This window comes from Bolinopsis microptera, chromosome 9, assembly GCF_026151205.1.
Source record: "Bolinopsis microptera isolate Bmic1 chromosome 9, MBARI_Bmic_1.0, whole genome shotgun sequence".
In the NCBI taxonomy this organism is placed as follows: domain Eukaryota; kingdom Metazoa; phylum Ctenophora; class Tentaculata; order Lobata; family Bolinopsidae; genus Bolinopsis; species Bolinopsis microptera.
Window position 1 is genome coordinate 17361177 of NC_087080.1, and position 22525 is coordinate 17383701.

The 22525-nt window shown below is 40.6% G+C and overlaps 1 protein-coding gene across 1 annotated transcript; it reads right to left on the bottom strand.

The window, feature by feature from the left end:
• Positions 1 to 2542: 2542 nt before the first annotated feature.
• On the bottom strand, positions 2543 to 9507 carry LOC134821458 (uncharacterized). The gene is made up of 9 exons (XM_063832201.1): positions 9369 to 9507; positions 8688 to 8814; positions 6270 to 6350; positions 6019 to 6101; positions 5681 to 5859; positions 5027 to 5096; positions 4023 to 4163; positions 3691 to 3766; positions 2543 to 2687 (listed from the first exon to the last, which is right to left on the bottom strand). Exons 1-9 carry the CDS (start codon positions 9505 to 9507, stop codon positions 2543 to 2545), a joined length of 1041 nt encoding a protein of 346 aa, XP_063688271.1.
• Between the last annotated feature and the right edge of the window lie 13018 nt (positions 9508 to 22525).

A 22525-nucleotide genomic window follows, 5' to 3' on the forward strand; every position in this document is an offset into this window, starting at 1 on the left:
GGGGGGGGGTTCACCCTGATTTTTTTGTGAAACTTGGTTTCGAGATAGCAGTTGACCAACAAACTAGGACTAGTGACCGAACTTTTGAGGGGGTCCCGGACCCCAACCGCCAAACGGTGCCCGCGGGGCAGCCACGCCTATATTTGGTCCAAATTAGGCCCAATTTAGCCAAATACCCAGAACATGCCCAAACTCCTGATTTTAGGTGCTCTACTTGTAGCTAGTGGTCCCTTGAACTCGTATATGAATTTTCATCAAGATTGGACAAAAAATGACTGAGTTATGAGCAAAAAACCATATGACCATATTTGGGCATACGCACCAAATTTGATCGAATTTGGCCCATAAATTGGTCAAATATCAATATTTTTGAATGAAACCAACTTTATATGAAAGGTAAGCCTATACCACACATTATCAAGATTATCAGCTCAGTATCTACCTAACTGTAGATTCTGTGTTCAAATAATCGCAAAAAAAGAACAATATTGCCCATATCTCAGTTCGCGATATTTGCAAAACTGATTTCACTCAAAACAATAGAACTCAATAGGGTTTCAATATTTTTACATGAAATTTTCAGAATCAACGTAGAATCGCATTTCGACCTTAAGTTTTGTATTGGAATTTTAAGTAAGGCCTTTAAAAAAATTTGGCGGCCAAATTCCACAATTTGCAATGCGAAATTCAGAATCTACCCAACTTAATCCAAAGTTAGGTAGATACTGAGCTGATAATCTTGATAATGTGTAGTATAGGCTTACCTTTCATATAAAGTTGGTTTCATTCAAAAATATTGATATTTGACCAATTTATGGGCCAAATTCGATCAAATTTGGTGCGTATGCCCAAATATGGTCATATGGTTTTTTGCTCATAACTCAGTCATTTTTTGTCCAATCTTGATGAAAATTCATATACGAGTTCAAGGGACCACTAGCTACAAGTAGAGCACCTAAAATCTGGATTTGGGCATGTCCAGGGTATTTGGCTAAATTGGGCCTAATTTGGACCAATATGGGCGTGGCTGCCCCGCGGGCACCGTTTGGCGGTTGGGGTCCGGGACCCCCTCAAAAGTTCGGTCACTGGTCCTAGTTTGTTGGTCAACTACTATCTCGAAACCAAGTTTCACAAAAAAATCAGGGTGAACCCCCCACCCCCCCCCCCCCCCCCCCCCCTTAATCAGCATTAGTGGTTGCTTAATTTGTAAGCGATTGATCTATTTGTTATCTTGATCTATAACTGATGCTTTGATCAAGGATATGGATCGACAATTTCTAATAATAATAGTGGATTTTCATCAGGACAAGAATCATTATGGCATCATATTAGAACGAAAATAAATCCTCGAATTCATCAATTGCTGATAATCTACTACTAGTTATAGATGACATTAGCGGAACACTCCCGTACAGCCTAGTTTAGTGTCGGAGGACAAGAGGATTTCCTGATAGCTCTAATATGAAAACTCTCATCACTATCGTAGTTCTTGTAGTATTGGTCCATCAAGTCAGCAAGTTCTCGTCTTCAGAACTGAGGCTTGAAGACGAGGAGGAGCTGAACACATCGTCCTTAAACTCTACTCTAGTGGCCGGATCATAGTTTTTTAATTTAACTCCCCCGGTAATTCTCCACTATCCCCATATTTGGCTTCACAGACATTGTCCTGGAATGTAACTTTAGTGGCAGGGTGATAGGGTGGCAGGGTGGTGGCAGGGTGGTAGGGTGGCAGGGTGGTGGCAGGGTGCTCGTTTAGGGATAACCCAATCTGAAACTTGGGTTAGGATAAAGGATTTGATATTAGGAGGATAGTTATATCTGCTTGGATATGCTTAGTAACGAACATGCAGAGTAACATTATGTTAGTAACGAACATGCAGAGTAACAATATGCTTAGTAACGAACATGCAGAGTAACATTAATGGAGACAGAATGCAGATAGAGGCGAGGGAGAACATGTTGAAAGCGCGCACAATATAACTAGTACTAGTAAGTCCCACTAGGTGTTGTGTCGGTAAATCGGTTTTTAAAGACGGATCTGTCTGTACTAAACTTCTTCCGTTAGCATGCAGTATTCGCGAGATAAATACATAAAAGTAAACACTATTGAATAATAAATCCACATAGACTGCCAAACAACGTGCACACGAACAGACAAAAAAACCAACCATTGAGTTTAGCGAATGTACAGGGACGGCCAATTGGTTAGTGGATAAGTGGTTATTTGAAGTTACGATGGAACGTTCACGTTTCATCGCCATGCAGGTTTAACCGCTGTTATAATGGATGGTAGAGTGATCTTGGAGCCCCTCTTTTTAAGTCCCGTCTTCTGTTTTTGTTCTCGTTTGTTCTCAGTCTCAAGACGACGCTCACCCGGGGTTTTGGTTGGTAGGTTAAATGCTTTCTGTAATAAAATAAACATTATTTAAACGATCTAGACGGACACACGTACGGTTAGAACTATATGTGCACAAATACGAAGTAGTTTTTATGAAACTTCTGGAAGAACTGATCGGGTATATTCGGGTTCACCTGAAAATCTTCAGTCGAATTTACGAAGTTGAGTCAATGAAGAAGCTTGGCTTTCGTATTTTCGGTGGAGTTCTGGGGCGGTCTTGGAGTCTTTATCAAAGCGGGAAGGTCCAATCTCTCTGAGTTTTGACTTGAGTCCAGTAAGTTTGGAGTCGCTGAAATATAATATCATTATAATACCAATTATATAATAGTATTAAAGAAATTTCGAATATATATTTACCCTAACACACATAATAAGATTAAGATACCAAAGTCTGCATTTAACTTACGGCGGTAAACTTCAGGGGAGCTGGAACCCCCACCTACCAGTAGAGATTCATCCGAGATGTCTGGCTCATCTGCATTTTCATTCTTCCATCAATCTTCCGTAAATATCCAGGAAGGTTGTTGGTCTTCCTCTCAGCTTTCTTTACTCGTGCCAAACTTGTTTATTCTGTAAAGGGTAAGCGTTGATGGGTGTACATGAACTAACTTACCGTCATCAAAGTCCCGTTTTCCCCCCCCCCCCCCATCTTCACCATCATTCGAGTGAATACAACCAATACTAAGTCAAGCAACTATAACAAACATCAATCTAATAAAAACTAAGAATCTCACTGCCCCGGAGTCTGACACACTATACTATACACTGTACTATACACTGTACTATACACTGTACTATACACTATACTATACACTATACTATACACTGTACTATACACTATACTATACACTGTACTATACACTGTACTATACACTGTACTATACACTATACTATACACTATACTATACACTGTACTATACACTGTACTATACACTGTACTATACACTGTACTATACACTATACTATACACTGTACTATACACTGTACTATACACTGTACTATACACTGTACTATACACTGTACTATACACTGTACTATACACTGTACTATACACTGTACTATACACTGTACTATACACTGTACTATACACTGTACTATACACTGTACTATACACTGTACTATACACTGTACTATACACTGTACTATACACTGTACTATACACTGTACTATACACTGTACTATAATAGAACTACAAACCTATACACTGTACTATAAATAGAACTACAAACCTCTTTCTAAGATTAGCTATAAGAGGCTATACTATACACTGTACTATAAATAGAACTACGCACCTCTTTCTAAGATTAGGAATAAGAGGCATCATGGGGGCATTCTTAGGGAGACCCATCCTGGGATCCAGACTGTTCCCTGGGGGTGGCTGAGTCTTGATGGGTATAAACATGATACTGCTTCAGAGAAAACAGTGTCTAAACATGATGACTACTTCAAAGAAAACAGTGTCTAAACATGATGGCTGCTTCAGAGAAAACAGAGCAATAAGATTAGGATACCAACGAGACTACAACTCTGAGTCAGAGTGTGAGATTGTTTGGGTTACCGTAAAAACTAGCTTGATAAAAACACAGACTTATAGAACTTTAACAAACGGAAGAGTTTAAAATACTTCGCTTGCTGACGACGTTTATCCAGGATCTCTTGAGGCCGAGCTTCCGGCGGTGCAGCTTGTCCAGTTGTTTGTTGTACTCTAGTCTCTTCTCCTTCAGTTTCTCGTCACCATCACGGAGGTAGTTGTACCTTGTAATACCTGGTGTGGGGGTGAGGTTTACGGGTCTCTAAGTAAATATGTATCATATGATCTAGCTGCACGGCCTCGGAATTGCAAAATTTCAATTTTTAGACTCTTTGATTAGTCATAGTTATTGGGGAATGACAGTCGCAATGTCCTCTTACTCTTTCATTTAGTCATAGACCCTCTGAATTAATATTTGATAAACTTAACTATAGTTTCAATTTCGAAAATTTCTTGAAATTTAAACAAGAAAGGCAGGTAGCAAAGAGGCAGAATTCTACAAATATCGGCCTCAGTAAATATTGCAGTTGTACCCCCGGCCCAATAAGATCTCACAGGCCCTGGCAAATATTCTACACCCGGCCGGTCAATGAATAAGGTACTGTGTTTTTCAGAAACATTTCAGCACTCCGAAAATTAATAAAATTCAAGATCAAAGTTAGATAGTGTGAATTAAACGATTGTGGTTGAAGTGTTGAGTTTAAACTAGACTCGAAGTAAACTAGACACTGAAATACAATGCTGGTTCTGAGTATGAGACCATCCTCACGTGAGATATTGCGACGTCACACTCACGTTAGTATGTGCAGGTTAGAATCAGTGAGGTTAAAGAACAATCCTATTAATTTAAAAATAATTTCTTTGCAGAGAAAATAAGAGCTATGCTAGATGATAGTTAGACCACATTGTTGCATTTGCAGGGAGACACGTTATCTACGGAGCATCTTCATGTAACCAGCTCAACACATCAAACATTTGGATATACAGATCAAGTTTTCAAAACACAAAACTTTGAGGATAGTGTTATTTTCTAAAACTCTGAGGATAGTTGTTATTTTCTAAAAGTAAAACTTTGAGGATAGTTGTTATTTTCTAACCGGCATAAGATCCCAGCAGCGCGATTTCCTCGTCTATTTTCAATTCCCTCGTCTTGCTGTCGCGTGTTAACTGCCGGTGAGCGATAAGTATTTCGTTGTAAAGCATACTCGTCTTATTTTCTAAAGTAACAAATTAACATAACCTCGTGGAGAATGGAGATATTACGAAGTATAAATCAGCATAGAGGAGAATTATTGAAGGGAACTACAAACTTATAGAAATGAATCTTATTGTTGCTTCAGGAGAAATATCTTATGATATGCTTGCAATGGAGTCAACAAAGAATGTCACAATCGGTAAAACTTAACGAAGCCTCTGCCATATTAAGAGCTGCATGCTAAAATAATCAGAAGTGGCTTTTTTCGGACACGTGCCAAGTGCCAAGTGCCGGATTAACTGATAATTCATATTTTGCCTGGAATGTGCGTTCAATTTTAATTAACGATTAATTATTAGAAAGATCATATTTCGTAACCTTCTTTTTGTATTTTGTCAATCAATCCTTTTCAGGCAAAGATATGAGTTTCAGTGAGCGGTAAAAATAATTGTTATTTATTTAATAAAAACAAACTTTCAAAAACAATTCACACATTCCGGCACGCCCCATTATCAAATAATATGTGTAATCCTGTGTAATCCTGCAGAAACCTCACCTTGTAGAGCTGATTGCTCTCAAGAAGTTCCCTTCTGTTGAGGAACTTAGGAATGACTCTCTTAGCAGAAGGAAGGGGGATGGGTCGGGAGCTAGTGAAGATTGTCTCGAACCCAGCTGACGGTTTCCTAATCCTAGTGGTCCCCAGGTTTACCGTAGGCTTCTTATCTGGGGTCTCAGCTTTACAGATAGAATAGTTAGTAAGCTCATGTAATTTTTAATTAGTGATTACCAACAAGTTATCAATCAACATTTCGAACTGGCTGTTAAAGTCAACGAAGGTCAATTACAGTAAACAATTGATCCAAATAAATGAGAAGATAAGGAAGTGTCTTTAACCTATAACTTTAGACGGTCTGAATCCCCGGCGCCATTTTGGTTGTGCTAGTAGCTCTGACACTGACAGAGAGGTGTGAAGTTCCCTGAAGAACAAAATCTAAAGTTTAAAAAATTATTAAACAAAAAATGAATTTTAAACTTTTTAATAGATCTTATTATATGTAGGTTAGACACATAGTCATATGTGAATAAATCTATTAAATCAGTATGCTCAAATGAAACCACGAAAATAAGAAACAGATTTCAGGTACCCAATATTTTGAAACAGATCTTCCTTCTTTCGCTCAATTTCTGCGTTTGTCAACGAACTTGGCGATTTTTCGCCTTTCCATCTAAATACAGCAGTGTCAACGGTGCAAAATAGTAGTGCCATTATTCTCAATAAACTTCAATAATGATTAAATATAAATATCGGAATTCAAATATGTCGACAGCAAGTGAGCAAGCATCAGTAAATTGTAATAACGTTTTCTCCGGCGTTCAACAATGTGGATTGTGAACGAACTATTATATAGTTCTAGCTGTCCGCAGCACATGATTCACAGTCAATAGTGAATCTAGACTATTTTAAAGATACGTATCATGTAATAATTGTCGAGCAATCTTAAAATCTCTAGTACAACTCTTAAACAGATGGATAACACTTAAACACTAAAGGCGCTGAAGATAACACACGTGGGCGCTGAAGATAACACACCCAGATCTATGTTCGGACAGGGACAAAAGAAAATCGCGATTATTTTGCCCAAGATATATACGACTAATACATAAAATTTGTCGCAAATAATGGGAAAAATCGCGATTCCGCACATGCCGCGATTTCCTTTTGTCCATATGTAGTGTACGGAGGACATTGCTAAAGTGCTCGCTACACATACGACCGGTCTGTGTTAAGCGGTCACAGTGTGATATCCTAGATAGAGTGCACAGGCGGACAATAACCACTTTCATCTCCTATATCAGGCAGAAAAGCATGCTAAACATGTCATGGCAATATAACGGAGGTGATCGTGTTCCACTAAATTAATTAATTGAACTGAGCCGATTTAGAAATTTCGTGCCATGACCAGATTGAGGACTGAAAGCTTGCCATAAATTATACCGACAGCTGTTTCATGTTGGTCAGCTGTACCAGCTAGCATGTACCAATCAGCTGTACCAGTGTACCAGCCAGCTGTACCAGTGTACCAGCCAGCTGTACCAGTGTACCAGCCAGCTGCACCAGTGTACCAGCCAGCTGTACCAGTGTACCAGCCAGCGGTATCAGTGTACCAGCCAGCTGTACCAGTGTACCAGCCAGCGGTACCAGTGTACCAGCCAGTTGTACCAGTGTACCAGTCAGCTGTACCAGTGTACCAGCCAGCTGTACCAGTGTACCAGCCAGCTGCACCAGTGTACCAGCCAGCGGTACCAGTGTACCAGCCAGCTGTACCAGTGTACCAGCCACCGGTACCAGCCACAGCTTGACAACTTGGTCAGGACGGTCTAGATACCATCACCTTAATAACACCAGAATGTGTGTGTGTGTGTGTGTGTCTGTCTGTCTGTCTGTCTGTCTGTCCGTGTGTAATTTCCGGTCGGTTATACAAAAAAAAACGGTAAGAGTTACGGGACTGATTTTTTCGGTATAGTGTCGACAAAACTCTGATGAAGCCCATAGGAAATTTTTTTTTAAATCGGCCGATGGTAAGTGGTTTAATTGATGGTTTTGTACCACAAATGTTACATAAAATTGCGTGAGCAGAACGGCAAGAGTTACGGGGCTTGCTCTCTCTCTCTCATTACTGTGTAATATGTTATAGCTGCATTTAAGTAGCGTCATAATTGGATTAGCCCGGATTCGCTGTAATGTTATACCTTAAGCTTATTAGGGGAGGGGGGACTGTTAGTGTTTGGGGTCTGTTTGGACTGCAGAGAGAGAGAGAGAGAGAGAGAGTTCATACGACAATGTTATGCATGTTTTCAAATATAATATGCGGGTGTGGTGCGGAGTTAACAAGGGTTAATTTCTATAACGATTTAAATAAAAATAGAAAGCGGTTCAAGACGGGAGTGATGAGGTGTAATACTCGGTGTTCAGACCTTATGATCATGGAGTGTGGTGCCTCATGGCTAATAATGACTTAATTATCCACAAGAAATAACTGATTATGAGATTATTGTTTAAGAAACTATTGGGTCACCTAATGCGGGTTTTGACTCAGCGGGTAATTACTCCTACCCTTTTTAACTGCGGCAGTGAAATCCCGGCCGTAGGCCGGGTTACACTAGTACTATATATAACAAGGTCGAACAATGAAAAAATAAAACTTGCTTAGATAGTTTCCACAATGAACTTTAAAGTCAAAAACTCATGTGCTGTCCGAACAGCTTACAAGCCATAACTAATAACTATAAGTAAATGTATCAAAATTGAAAATATGCTTGCAAAGTTCTCATTTCATCAAAGGTTTGTTCTATCTTTCCACAAAAATAAAAGTACTTATTATTCAGTTTAATAACTGAATCCAGACGGGAAATATATTCTTATATTATTATATTATTATATTATATTATGAGCCTGAAGATGAAGAGAATCCGAGTTCGGCGAGCTGGTTCTAGAAATTAAATAGCTAAGCGAACCAGAATAATGAATATGTTAGAAATATTTAACAAAAACAACAACTTACTTTGGTAAGAGCTTGTCTAGCGTTTCTCTAGCTGTGCTCTCGATAGCTTTCTGTTCTGTTCTGCTCAACACCATCCCTTTCCGCCGACTTTTCTTTTTGGTTTTCCCAGCTTTGGAGCCGGAAAAGTCTGAACAAGTTTTCTCATTAGTTTTCAAAGTGATCGGATTGAGCTAGGGATCGTTCAAGTATTACGAAAAGTTCCCCCTTCTGCAATTTTTACGCAATAGTTATGTTTAAAGTGGCTTACAAAGGGGTAGGCAGTGGCGTAACGTTGCCTGTTGGCGCCCCCCTGCCGAAAAAAGCGCCCCCCTGTTGGCGCCCCCTCCCCTTTTGGTGCCCCTCCCTAAAATTGAACAAATTAGGTGATTTTAGAGAATACGCCGGTAAAATCTCTAAAAAAGTGTGTATCTAGAGCAAAACGCGCAGTTTTGCTAGTACTTTAGTTAAGTTTTCGAAATTGTCCCACATTCAAACGACGATTTGGCGCCCCCCTAAGACGGCGCCCCCCTGCACAGCGGGGTCAGCAGGGCCTTTCGTTACGCCACTGGGGGTAGGGGGTCTAAAATGGCTAAAATCTGGCTTATGTAATGCGTGAATGATCTCTGAAAGCGAAAAATAAAAAACCGAAACCAAGTTTTGCGTGATTTCAGGAAATTGAGTGTTATATTTCAAGCGTAAGACCTTTAAACGCGAGGTAGGAGTCCATATTGAGGACAGTCCCGTAACTGGACTCAGGGTCAGTACTCTTAAGACTGTCGGAGGCTAGCTTCAGTCTTTTCATGTAGGTGCCACCCGCTCCTGCTCTTTTTCTAGCTTTCATCTGCACGGATTAGGAAGACGTTATGGACTGAGGATAACTATTTCCATCCAACCCGCGTCTTTTTGTTAAGTCGACAGGAAGATTAAACAACAAATATATAATTACATTATAATGTTTTATTTAAATAACGAAATGGATTATGATAATACAATAATTTTTTTTTCGGGTTTTTTTCATAGCACCGGAATAAAATCCAGCTTCATTTATTGCCTCTTCTTACCTTTTCGCATCTGTGGCGAAACTGAATGAATCGGATATCTTTCTTGTGCTGGATTCGAAAGAAACGGCAGAATCTCTGCAACAGTTTGAGACCAGATTTAAGTTGAGATTACCAAATTAGCATTTTCTATCCAACACTTTCTCTACGTTTTAAATGAGGTTGTTCTTGACCATCGCAACGCCAAGCACATCTCAGTGATCTCTCTCGAGTGGCTGAAAATGTAAGCTCAAATAAATTTAGGTAAATACGCTTTTTGGTAATATTATTACCTGGTGACAATATTAAGCATACTCAAGATATTTATTTTGATTGTAAACCGAGACGATGCCGGGTGGTTTCTAATGACAATTTTAATCTTAAAACAAATATATATTCAAAATATTTTTTAACCCCTTGACTTCAAGGGCACATGCACCCTTAATAAAAAAAGGCACACAGTGTAGATCTGCACTCTTAACGACGGAATTTAAACCTCATTGACAAATCTCTGTGAGGCAAATTAAGTATTATATGCTCCAACAGCCAAAAGAATAAACTCACAAATAAAAATGTTTATTCCCAACAGGACAAGTCCCCATCCTCTACGAAAACTATCGTCCCTAATATAATTGCAACGCGACAACCGTATGTATTGAACCAAGTTTATCTGTAAAGCCACACTCATTCCACTCGTGATCGTCTTCAGTATAATTTGTCGAACAGTTCTCTCCTGAAGTCTCTAACGCTTAACTCGATCCTCCAATGAGTGGTCTGGGAATAGGAAACTCCTATGAAGACTGGAAATCATGAAAGCTATTTCTCTGAATGTCCGCAGCTAGTTGGGTTGATTGAGTATTGATAGGCTTGTACTGGAACTGGAAGAGTCTGCCTTGACTGGCCGAGAAGTCCTTCTCCTTCACACTTGCCAACTCTACTGTGCTCATTGCTACTTTCTAACTTTCAGATCCAATCTCCTCCTATACTGTCTCCGACAGTTCTGTTCAAGTTCTTGGATCGGTCTTCTGCTTGCACACCACAGAACATTGACGACTTCTTCAAGTTCTCGCATCTGCGGGTCAGCGGGAGGGGGGGGGGGGGGGGGGGGGGAACTGCATAGCTGTACGATATTAAACTAGACTGACACGTGTCTTTAAATTTACGACGTCACGCACTGCCTGCGACTTGTTTTTTCTTTGCATTCAATTATTGATTCGCGCTCTGATAACCAATTTTTGATTATCAATCAACTGATTCTTGATTGGTCAGTCGTTTTTCATCTTCTTTTACTTGTCATTTTAAAAGTGAACCAAATGAATCGATTCTGACAGAACGCTGCAAACTTATACTTTACCCGTTAAACTTAATGACTTTAGCAAAAAATGTTTAGCACTGTACAGAAGTATGTCAACTGGTGCTTCACAACAGAATTGATTCTCACTTTTGCCATCCAATCCTCAGCTTTAATTTTAAACATAATACTGTCAATCTCCGCGTCGTTCACAGCAGCTATGTGTAAGGCTACGCGACAAGGTGTTAAGGACACAAAATTTTCGCCGTTAAAACAAGGCGAGTAAAGAAAGCAAGATAATGAGAGCGAATATATACAAACGTAGCTATTAGTGTGGGCTAAAAATATAATTTTGATACATGTAGATGATCCCAAACTTGATCGCCGAATGTCGATAGAGCTTTACATAATAAGTAATTAATAATAATTTGTTTGCTAAAAAAAACTAGCTAGAAAATTGATTATGAAATAATGGATTACCTCATTTGATCTTTCGATTGTGGTGATCGTAGTCAACACATTAATCCTGCGGTCATAGAGACATCTGTGAAAATGGGTTATCACCTTGTAACAACTCAGGGATGATGAAAAGAATATGAAATAGAGAAAAATTGTTTAACAAGGGTAGTTTGGACATAACGATAATGCAAATAAAATAAAATGGAAATTATTGCCACAAAGGTAACCCAGTATACGTAGGTTTCACCCTGTATAACTAAGATTCCCCAAACGTACTGTGGTTCAGCACTCACCGAATTCGACAATTAAAAGTTCGCAAAATCACCACATGTCGAACTTTGGTGCACTAGAAGTTCGACAAATATTTTTCCCTCTCCATTTACTGCTTGTAATCGACAGTTCACGTCATGACAGATCAAGTGTGTATTAATGAAGGCCCGACATACGATGTTTCGTGTTCTTATGGGAAGCACTGGTGCTACTCATATACATGCAAGCTTGGGAAAAATCCAATCGCTCGACAACTAGGAACCAATCATGACATATCCCCGACAACTAAGAACCTTGGAGATCACTTTAAAACATTCGATTTCCATGATTTCACCGCTGGGTGTATGTATTTCAGCATTAATTAAGATTAACGACCAAGATTTTTAAAAGATAATGATAGTTCAAACTCAAATAATTACACATGCGAGAGCTCCAAACACTTCATAATATACTTCATAATCAAAGTCCTTACTAAACTGCCATAGGAACCCTATCCAGGTTCTTGTTTGGCCGGCTGTAGGATGGTTTAATAGGATCACATTACAACTGTACGTAACTGATGGGGCCATGTGATGTTTATACTTGTGGGTTGGGAGCCCGGAATGAGTGGTTCCCAGTTGTCGGCACCGACTGTGGCTGCACGCTAATTATGATCCACTCGGCATTTGATTGCGATAACAAGCTCGTATGCTGAGATGATAGGTTGGAAATGGTAGATTGGAGAAACTCGGGTGTAGGTCCTTGCTGTACGCAGTGTTAAACAAGGAACTTAAACGGGGCGGTTCCGATCAGGCCCTTCACACTTTGTTCGGTATGGTTCTAATGTACGTACACAATTAGTGACGGTACATTAATGTGTATATAAGGTATACAACATGAACATTAGTATCGAACATCATGTTTTTACCATGCATCACCTTCATTCCTGGTCGAGTTCTGGCTCCCGCGTAACGTTCATCCACGAGGGATACTCCGGTATTACCTGAACAGAAAGCGCATTGAGAAGTCCTTCGAGTGCACTAATCCCACTATTTGCGCTTCATAGATGTCTTGTAGAAGGAACAAGATCTGAGGATTGTACGATTAACCGAAGATGATGCGACAGCCCTGCACTCCTCAACAGAAAAAGTGGAAGGACAAGTGTTCAGGTATCGAACCTGAGAATTCACCAGCCTTGTCGATCTTCAGTACGTGTCGAACTATATCCAAGTAGCGCACCAAAGTTCGACAGAGTCGTCTTTAGTGCGATGTCTTCGACAGCCTTGTCGAACTTTAGTGCGTGGCGAACTTCCGTACGTGACGAAATGTACCGTGCACCTTTAATATCGTAGCCACGAAAGTCGAACTCTCAGGTGGATACGCATCCACACTACTCTTCTATTGCCAAAATAAACTGATTAACCTACTTTCTCGATAAGATTTTTTCAGAATAAAGTCTTAACTCGTTCCTGAGCCAAGTACTCTTCGACGGGTGTGACATTGGTGGCAGGAGATGAGCGCAGATCCTGCCATAAATTGAAGCGTGGGCACTGCCCAACACTCCCGAATTTATGCTCCGGGCAGGACGTTAAATGGGGTCCTGCGGGGATAGTTTTCAATGTCATGTATATTTATTCTGCATATGCTATTTTATGTTTCAAAATACAAGATAAGAATATACGTTATGCCTCAAATCAGTTGTGCGTTTTGTTAACTCAATTTATTCACTGTTATTCACTTATTCGTTCCGTAGGACTTGGGACACAAGGAGAACTACATTGTACAGTTCACTTCTTACTATGGCGTTAGAAAAATTGAAAATTACCTCCGCAGTAAAAACATTTTCTGTCATTACTGTATCCGATATTAGCTCAGAATAACTGCTGCTGGGCTATCCCATTCATCAGTATCGGAAGTAACATCATCAGATACTTTTTCATTCTGATCACTGTCTTCGTGATTTGTAGATCTGTGCCAGTGTGGACTGGATTTTTTGCTAAAGTGTTGTTGTTGGTTGTTGAACCTTGCAAAACTTTTCTGTGGACATCAACTGGATCAACTCCCTATAGTACAGATGAATGATGTAGGTGGGTGTTGGTGCCTGGGGTGGTTGGTGGTTGGTGCTGGAGGACATTTGGTCGGGATAGTTGCTGAACATCTTCCCTAACCCTTTCCTGGAGGATATAATTCTGCATTAACTTCACTTCTTCATCCTCACTTGAAATGGTGCGTCACAAAACTTAAACTTCAGACCTGATCCAGTTGTGGTGGTGCTGGAGACATTACACACCTCCAAATTGTGGAGGTGCTTCTGAGCCACCAAAATTAGTAACTCCACAGATGTTTGATGTAGACGGTGTTGGCCATGAATTGAGGACTTCTAAAACTTAGGTGCGAGAAAAGGGAAGATTCTTTACTTTGATAACGGGCAGTCGGCAAGATTGGTCGTGAAGAAAAACACATTCCATCTGATGATGGCCGTGCATCTGGTGATGGTAGTGCACCTATTGTATATAGTGGTCGGGAAAGTGACTGGGGTAGGCACCAAAACTTAAATTCCAACATTGATTCCAGGTTCTATTAGACATTTCCATCTTTGGGCAAGAGCTGAGTTGGCCCTCGAGCTGAACCGAATAACATTGTAGCTGCTCTTTGTTGTGGCGTGCGTGTGGTGACGGTGCTCGTTAATGGCGCACATGGTGGAGGTGGCGCACTTGCGGGGTGGGCGCACTGGTGGAGGGGTGGCGCACTTGGCGGAGGTGCTGCACAGGTGGAGGTTGGCGCACCGGTGGAGTTGGCGCAGAACAGCTCTAAGACTCCGCCTCAGTGCCTCTGTGCTAAAATTACGAGGTGGTGACGGGCACCCGGTGGGGCAGGAGGAGGTTTGAAATACATTGTGTTATACACTGGCCGTTGTGCATTGGTTGGGCGCCCTTGTTGTGGTCGACTACCATCTACAGACTGGAGCTGTCTTTTGGTGGAGCAAGAGGGTTAGTAAGCGTTAGTTATGCCCGTTGACATCGATTCACTACCACGTACGATAATCTTTCTGTCCCATACCAACCATAACCCCGATGCCTTGGTCTTCCTACGAGGGGAGGGAAAATCAGCAAAAGGCTCATCATCTCCGCAAAGCCAGCTTTGAACATAGTAAATACCCATGTCAATAACATAGTGGGACTCCAACTCGGGGACCCTCTTCTTCACTTCAGTGATCAGTGTGGAGGGTAATGGACTTTCGTCCTTGTAAGAGCCGGAAATGTCAAAAATGGATGGTTCGTCTACGAATGCTTATCTGTCTTCCCATTACTCCAGCTTTTGCAAACGGCCTCATCGCGACGAAGTAATCTTTGCCGCCATACCCCAACATAACTCCACGAGCTGCAGGTATTGATATGACTGATCCTGGGGGATTTTACCAAAATTTTATAATTTTTAACAGCTTTCGTGCGCTTTACTAGGTTAATATCGCAGCGAAAATTGATATCATATAAGAAATACATGGCTAAGAATGAAATGCAAAAGTGTGTAGTTCTTATCTATATGTGGCTTACGTGAACACAGTAGGGAGTGCATCATTTCCAGCAAACCCCTCCTTTTATCCTGATGCGTCATGTCCTCGATCATAGAGAAACCACCGTTGAGTATCGGTTTCGTCTGCGTCAGACGAGGGAGGATTCCGTCTTCGACTCACCAGAAGAATCCGAAACGGGTGAGTCAGGGATCATAGTACGTAGAGGTTTTTTTTTCAAGCAATTTAGTAATTTCATCATACTGATCAGGGGCACGTATTGTTCCCTTAACTGTGATTTAAAAAATCAATTTACTCATTACTGTAGTCGAGTCACCATCAATAACAAGTTTACTGATAAAAATTATAAATGTGGGTCAAAAAATTTTCCACCTTTGAGTAGAGAGATAAAACGATAGGAAAAATCACACAAGTTACATTGCTTCCGTCAATAAAACCAGGTAGATATACATTATACAATGTACACATATAGAGGTACCACCACTGCCAAAAATCATCTTAAAGATGTACATTGCACAATGTTTACAGTGTTACATCATTACATGGCAAGTTATACAAAAAAAGAAAGGAAAAGAAATGCGACTCTTCCAACTCTAACTTTGAAACGTCCGAGTAAATACCCAAGTTAGGAATGCAGTCCACTCTTGATCTTGACAGGAGAGTCTCAAACATCTACAGTTTTTTCTGACCACCTCCCACTCACCTCGCTCCTCAACTGCTACAAAGCTGGGTGTTGAAGGGTCGATATGACCGAGTGTTCCAGGGAATAAAGAAATTATTTAATCTTTTCTCTTGCGGTTGTGGCTTTGAAGTAGTTTAAGTAAAAATTAAGTTAAATTGTGAAAAATTTCGTAGTCCCTTCAAATTTTGGATTATACATTGAGATTATTGATACAAGTTAAGTGAGTTTTGCAGTCGTTCGTTTTGATATCCTAACAAGATCTCTTGTTGTAGTGTATTATTAGTTGAAATATAAAATAGAGATTTCCTCGTGTGTCTCTGGTTCCTAGCTCATGACCCCATTTACAAATCATCTATTCATTGCTCGAGCAGTAAGCTTGGTGTAATACACTCCTGATCATTGGGGTAGTTTGAGTTCTAGCTAATGGTTAATTTGTAATTGGTCAATTTAAAATTGATGACGCCGCGTTCATGATTGGTATTATATTTCGAGTCCGGTTTGAAATAAGAACATTAACAGGCAATCCAAAAATCCCAAAATTCTTACCCATCGACCTGAACGAGTAGGAAATAACTTTTTCAGTAACAATTGAAAAGAGATTCCTCAAACCTTGCTTAACACTTAAGATCCTCCACACTGACAGCGTGTCCAAACACCTGGTCTCCAGTGAGCGAGAAGAGACGCTGATCTGCAGTTGGGCACGTATCCGTACACTATCTGAAGTTTTAGAAGCTGTGAGTGATGGGGTGTTTGAAAACAGTAAGCTGTGAGGGGTGTTTGAAAACAGTAAGCTGTGAGTGTGTTTGAAACAGTTAAGTCAGGATCTGGGAGGGTAGAGCGGACATGATTATAAGGACCAAGATGGGGTAGTGCCGAGTTAAGGGAAACTAGAATATAATATATCCAATAATTATGGAGAATTGATTCCAATAATTTGAGGCCAAGCTTTACGGAAGATATTTATTTGGCTTTTCTAAGATCAATATAAAACCTGTCTGTGTTTGTTGAAGAGAGATGATATGAGCAGGGGAGCCTGATTGGACAGTGTTCTCCGCAGTTGTACATATTCCACTTTATGAACTTGTCAACGCTGGTTCTTTGCACTTTTCATACAGAATCCCCACTGGGAAGTGACACTAGGGTATCCTGTACAGTTACTTTTAAATTATAAATCGTGACTCGTCTGTTAGAAAAAAAAGTTTATTTGTTTTGAAGGACGTGATTTCTGCAAATATCATGAGGGTGAATTATAGATCTTGATGATTGTACGTTAGTGACCAACTTGTAGCCAATAATGGACGAAAGCTTAAATTGGCCCAATGTTTGGCTACAAGTTGGTGACAGTGACTATTATGTCCGACCAAAACTATTTTCGTCTAACTGGAACATTTAAAAGAGGATGAAACATCAGCAAACGAACGAAAACAAACGACATAGTCATATATCGAACAACCGTGTTCATCCATTTCCCTTTTCTGGTGATTTCAGGAGAGGAAAGGAGCCGCTGCCTTTGTATTGCTAATGCTTGCAAGGAAATGTTTTGTTTTCCGTCCTCTCTGTGGGGGGTATCAACTATCATGTTTTAACGGCAATCCCCCGTTTTGATTTGATTGATTGGGGACAAGCTTTTGGTACACTGGTTAATGTTTACTATAATATTAAAGTATTACAATTACATAAAATTTAGAATAAATATAAATTACCTTTGCTTAGGACGTACCAAATATCCAAAAATGAAACGATTGCACCTTATATAGCACACAAACCAATACATAAACAAATGCAGTTGTATCCTCAGAAAAGGCCTATAGATAAACCTGGCCTGGGTGAGACCTGCATTGCGATTGCTATTCAGCGGATGTGTGCTCTACAAAGTCATCACATACATGAGTTACAATCCGGTTGCAGTTTTATAACTTCAACAATTAAATTTCCTCGTTATCGGCCGAACAAACTACAGCGAAATCAACAAATACACGCAACAGCCATAGAGTAAGAGCCTTATAGTACACTTAAATCGAAGAAATTGGATATTCAAAAACACTATATGTTACATCTTGACCTTATCTACACTTAAAATCTTGCCGTCTCTGATATAATGTACTTTGTTGGTGAGCAGTAATCATATCCTTCCTTTTTACAACAAGTATCTGGTGAGCTTGCTTTCTCCTCCCTATTTCTGTCAGGTGTGATGTCCAAGTTGGTCGCTACATAATTAGATTTCTCAGATTTCTTGCTCGAGCAAGAAACCAATTATGACTGATTCGTGCAAGCCAATGTCACTTTTACGGTTTCTTGGTTTCCACTATCTGCAGGTTTTTTAAATCCCGATCAAACATGCTGCCCACCACTTGAGGATCACACCCCGATGATCCCAAATTCGGTAATTCACTTCTTCTGCCACTATTGAGGATCACTGCCGTAATTCTCTGGCACACCGTAAACAATGGAAATTCTTACTGCGGACGTCATCTTCAAACTACAGTTTTCACAGCTGTCTTTATTACTGTCAATCGACGGAGCACTGGTAGATGTTTCACAGTTTCCTTCACGATGTGCACCATGTTTTTTTCATCTCGTTTGTACAGTTTGTGGACAGAGTCGCGCTCTTTCTGTTTGCGTTTGATAAGCTCCTTTCTGATATTAAGCTGCTCTTGTTTTCAGTCTGTCTATTCGTACTGGCCGCCAGATTTAACATAGTTAATATGGCTCCTGTCATCATTTAGAAAGTTTTTCAACAGCATTAGCCAAGGGGTCTTTGTAATGGCCATTAATCTGAATGATTCAGCTCTTGTAACGGTTTGAGTTTTCGAGGAGTTTCAAAATGTCATACAACGCCACTGATAAACTCTTTTTCGAGTCTGTTCAAATTTTCCACAGTGAAGTCCATTGTACAAAGCAAAGGCAAGCTGAGTAGCTGGCACGTCGTGTCGAATATGTTAAAGATAAAAACCACTGATAAGCGAAGCAATTAAAATTGTTGCAAATGCTAGAATAACTGATTGTAACTAACTAACTTTTGTTTAGCGGCCAGGTAGCGCAGTTGGTTAGAACGCCTGTCTTACAATCGTTAGGTTGCGAGTTCGAAACCCACTGGACTGCCTGGTCGTGGGGGTGAGGTCGTCGACGTTCAGCTAAGGATCATGAGTGGTCTATGCAGCCCGGTTCTACTCAGCCGAATTACTCGAAGAAATCGGGTAGTGAGGGTTAAATGAGGAGCTTGCACATTGCAGCAAAGTCTGGGCCCGAATGAATGTATGGTACACATACCTTAACCGTCACTGGCCCAAAAAGATCCTTCGCTAATCCTGTAATGGCTGGTTGCACTTGTGTAACATTTGGCTGTGGAATACACGAAGTAAAATAAGTGTCTAGATAAAAAAAAAATAACTCACTTCAACCTGATACTTTCTGGTTTTACAAAATTCTAAAAGAACCTTCAAATCAGGCCATCTTTACGCCCGCAACCTGGTCAACACAGAAAAGAAACCGGGATGTTGGTGGGAGAACAGCAGCCATGTTGAGGACAGAGATCAGGTTGTGTCACACACCGTCACTAACAACCCACCATGTTCACATATCCTGGCTCTCTTTACTCAGCAGATTATCGTTTGTAAAACCAGCTCCACAGTTCGGAGGCAGTACTCTCCAGGCTTCAGAATGTGTGGAAATGTTTTTATATAAGTTTCTCCGTTTCAAATTCCGAATCTCTGTTGGGAAACAGTGCTTGGACACATGACTACGGCCGCCTCCTAATCTCCCAGACATTTACCAATAAAAAACTCAAAAAAGCATTTGGCGGATCGTCTTCTGACGGATAAATGGTGATCGGCTGATTTACTTGGCCAACAAAAGCCCCTGATTACACAGCACAAACCTTTAAAACAAGTAAACAGAGTTTCTTGCTTTGTTGCGGTCACGCGCAATAATTGGAAAACACTCAAACCATGTCCAACCCCAACACTGGACACATTAAACCAGCAACTCTCCAGGCAAAACGTTCCACCAAACAACAGCGCTTGCTGGATCGTATCTGGATGGTATAAATGTTAAGTAAGTTAATTATCAAATAACTTCAATTTAATCAAAGTTTAATTCTGTGTTTCCAGAAGTAGTCATAAACCCGCTGACTCACCTGAAAATGGGGGCACTGTTTTGACGTGTAACAACGTTTGTTAACCCTAATAATTTTGACACAAACACAACATAATACGTGGGAATTAATCCTAACCTTTCCATTTGAGTTTCATGGACTTAGAGCAGTCTATGATAATTTGCGTTAACTCTGCCTCCAACGGAGTTTAACAGAGTATCAGGATAGAAGGTAAGCATTGCAGCCTCGTGTTACCGGAATTTTCTCTACACACATTCGGCGGCCGGTTAACTTCGGAACCGAGATACGAAGTTCAAAAGTCTTGGTGTGGTTCTAGGACACCCGACAATTAGCATCGTAGGGTATCTGTATTGATGAAGATAAGGGGTTTAGATCTTATTACACTTTCCAAGGAATATCAGATCTCAGAATATTAAAACTATAACTCGGAACCGTCGTGCTCAAACGACAATCCAATATTGATCAGTCAGCTACTCTGACGGATAAAACTTACAGATAAAACTGTACCTTGACATTAAGAGAGTGAGTGTAGGAGAAGTATCAGTATCTTGAAGGGCATGGTGCTGTTAGCTGATATGTTGAACATGCTCTTGATGAGCTCACGCGGTCGGTCTCAGTTGTCTGCTGTTGTCATTTAATCCAACCCTGTGCTGCTACTACTTCACAGCCTCGGCACTTGCCACACAAAGTGAAATATTCAAATGTTATTCCCTTTTTTCCTTCACAATTTATCATCTATCACTGTTTATGGAAAGGTAACATTTTGGGGACGGGTGGGGAATGGGCGGACTCCGGCGAAATAATCACGTATTATTCATTAAAATTGGTCCGTTAGAAGTGATATTGAGCCAAAAAAAATGTAGTTCATGTTCGAAACCTCCATAGAATATACAGCCAGTGAAAGATATATCGTTGTCCAGAACAGCTAACTCGGTGACATAGATTATCTTGATTGGATGGTGACCTCGCCAGCCGGAATGTTACCCGTGAAAGTGAGAACAGGTCCTGTGGGTAGAGGGGCCCTATCAATCCAAGATACAGATAAGGTTGAAATGATAGAAAATTGCAATACATAAATGATGTATTGAATGTTTGACTGAATCATGTTCTTTATACCCAATACAATGGCAATAATGAATGTGGAAGATTAGATTTTGTTAAAAGATATGTATGATGATTGATGACAACTTGTATTGGTAAAATCCAAAGTATTCTCTCTTGAAACAACTTTTCTCCCTAATTATCTTACCGGCTTTTCCTGTTCCATAAGGATAAAGACCATGACGGCTGCTACTGCCTGCTATTACTCCCGCTCGCTTCTTCTTTCTTTTCAGTGACCAACTATGTGTTTCCTACTATATACGCTCAAATCCGCTCACTGTTGAATGGTGGTTTAAGCTATACATCATTACATTATACATTATACATTCTTTAGTTTTGAACTTAAACCTTTATAGTTTTTAACTATAATGTGTGTGTAATCAGTGTAGCTTGTGTTGCAAATATCGAAGCTCTCTTATCTTTTTGTTAAATTTTGCAATAAGTTCAGTTTGCTTGCTACCGTGTAGTTTACCTTTGCGTGTGTACTTGTACATTACTATACAAGTACACTATGGGGGATGACCCAACTTTGACCCGATCCCAGGAGTTGATTAAGGAGTTCAACTATGATCAACAGGAAGATGTGGAAGGCTGTGTTGCACGCTGGTCCGATAAGTTAGAAAAAGACCTGCATATGGACTACCGTGAAATTGACTACGAAAGTCGTGAAAAGATCAAGACTAAGGATAAACAGACTCTGTCTGGCTGGATTGTGGATGCAGTGGACCTTGTTCGTCGGCAGAATAGTCAGATGTATCTCTTGAAGGAGATCATCGAGTGCTTCAAGACGGAAGCACTAGCAGACAAAGAAAAGGTGATCAGACTGCAGGGCCAGCTGCTGATGCAGAAGGACGAACAACTACAGTTGCTTAAGACGTCTGTTGAGGAGACAGTCCAAACAACGGTGGAGTCAGGGTTTCAGAACTATAGTGCAGCTGTTCAACAGAACAGTGCAAGTGGTACGGTCTGCAACAGTAAAATCCTGAAGAAGGTGATGAAGAGTGTGGCTGCAGAGGAGGACAGGAGCAAGAACCTGATCGTGTTTGGGCTGAAAGAAGAGGAGGAAGAACAGCTTCCAGCGCTAGTTACCGCAGTTTTGGAGGAGATCGGGGAGAAACCTCACTTCGAAGCGACTAGAGTCGGTTGGAAGAGGCCAGGTAGTACGGCTATCCGACCAGTCAAGATCACCGTCCCAAGCTCAACAGCGGTTCATCAGATTCTGATGAAAACAGGGAGACTGAGGGAGAAGCACAAAGATGTATGGATATGTCCAGACAGATCCAGCGAAGAACGAGCAACAAGGAAGCATCTGGTCACTGACCTGAAGAAGAAGAGGGCGGAACAGACTCATCTCGACCACTACATCCGGTACGGGAAGGTATGTAGCCGTGATA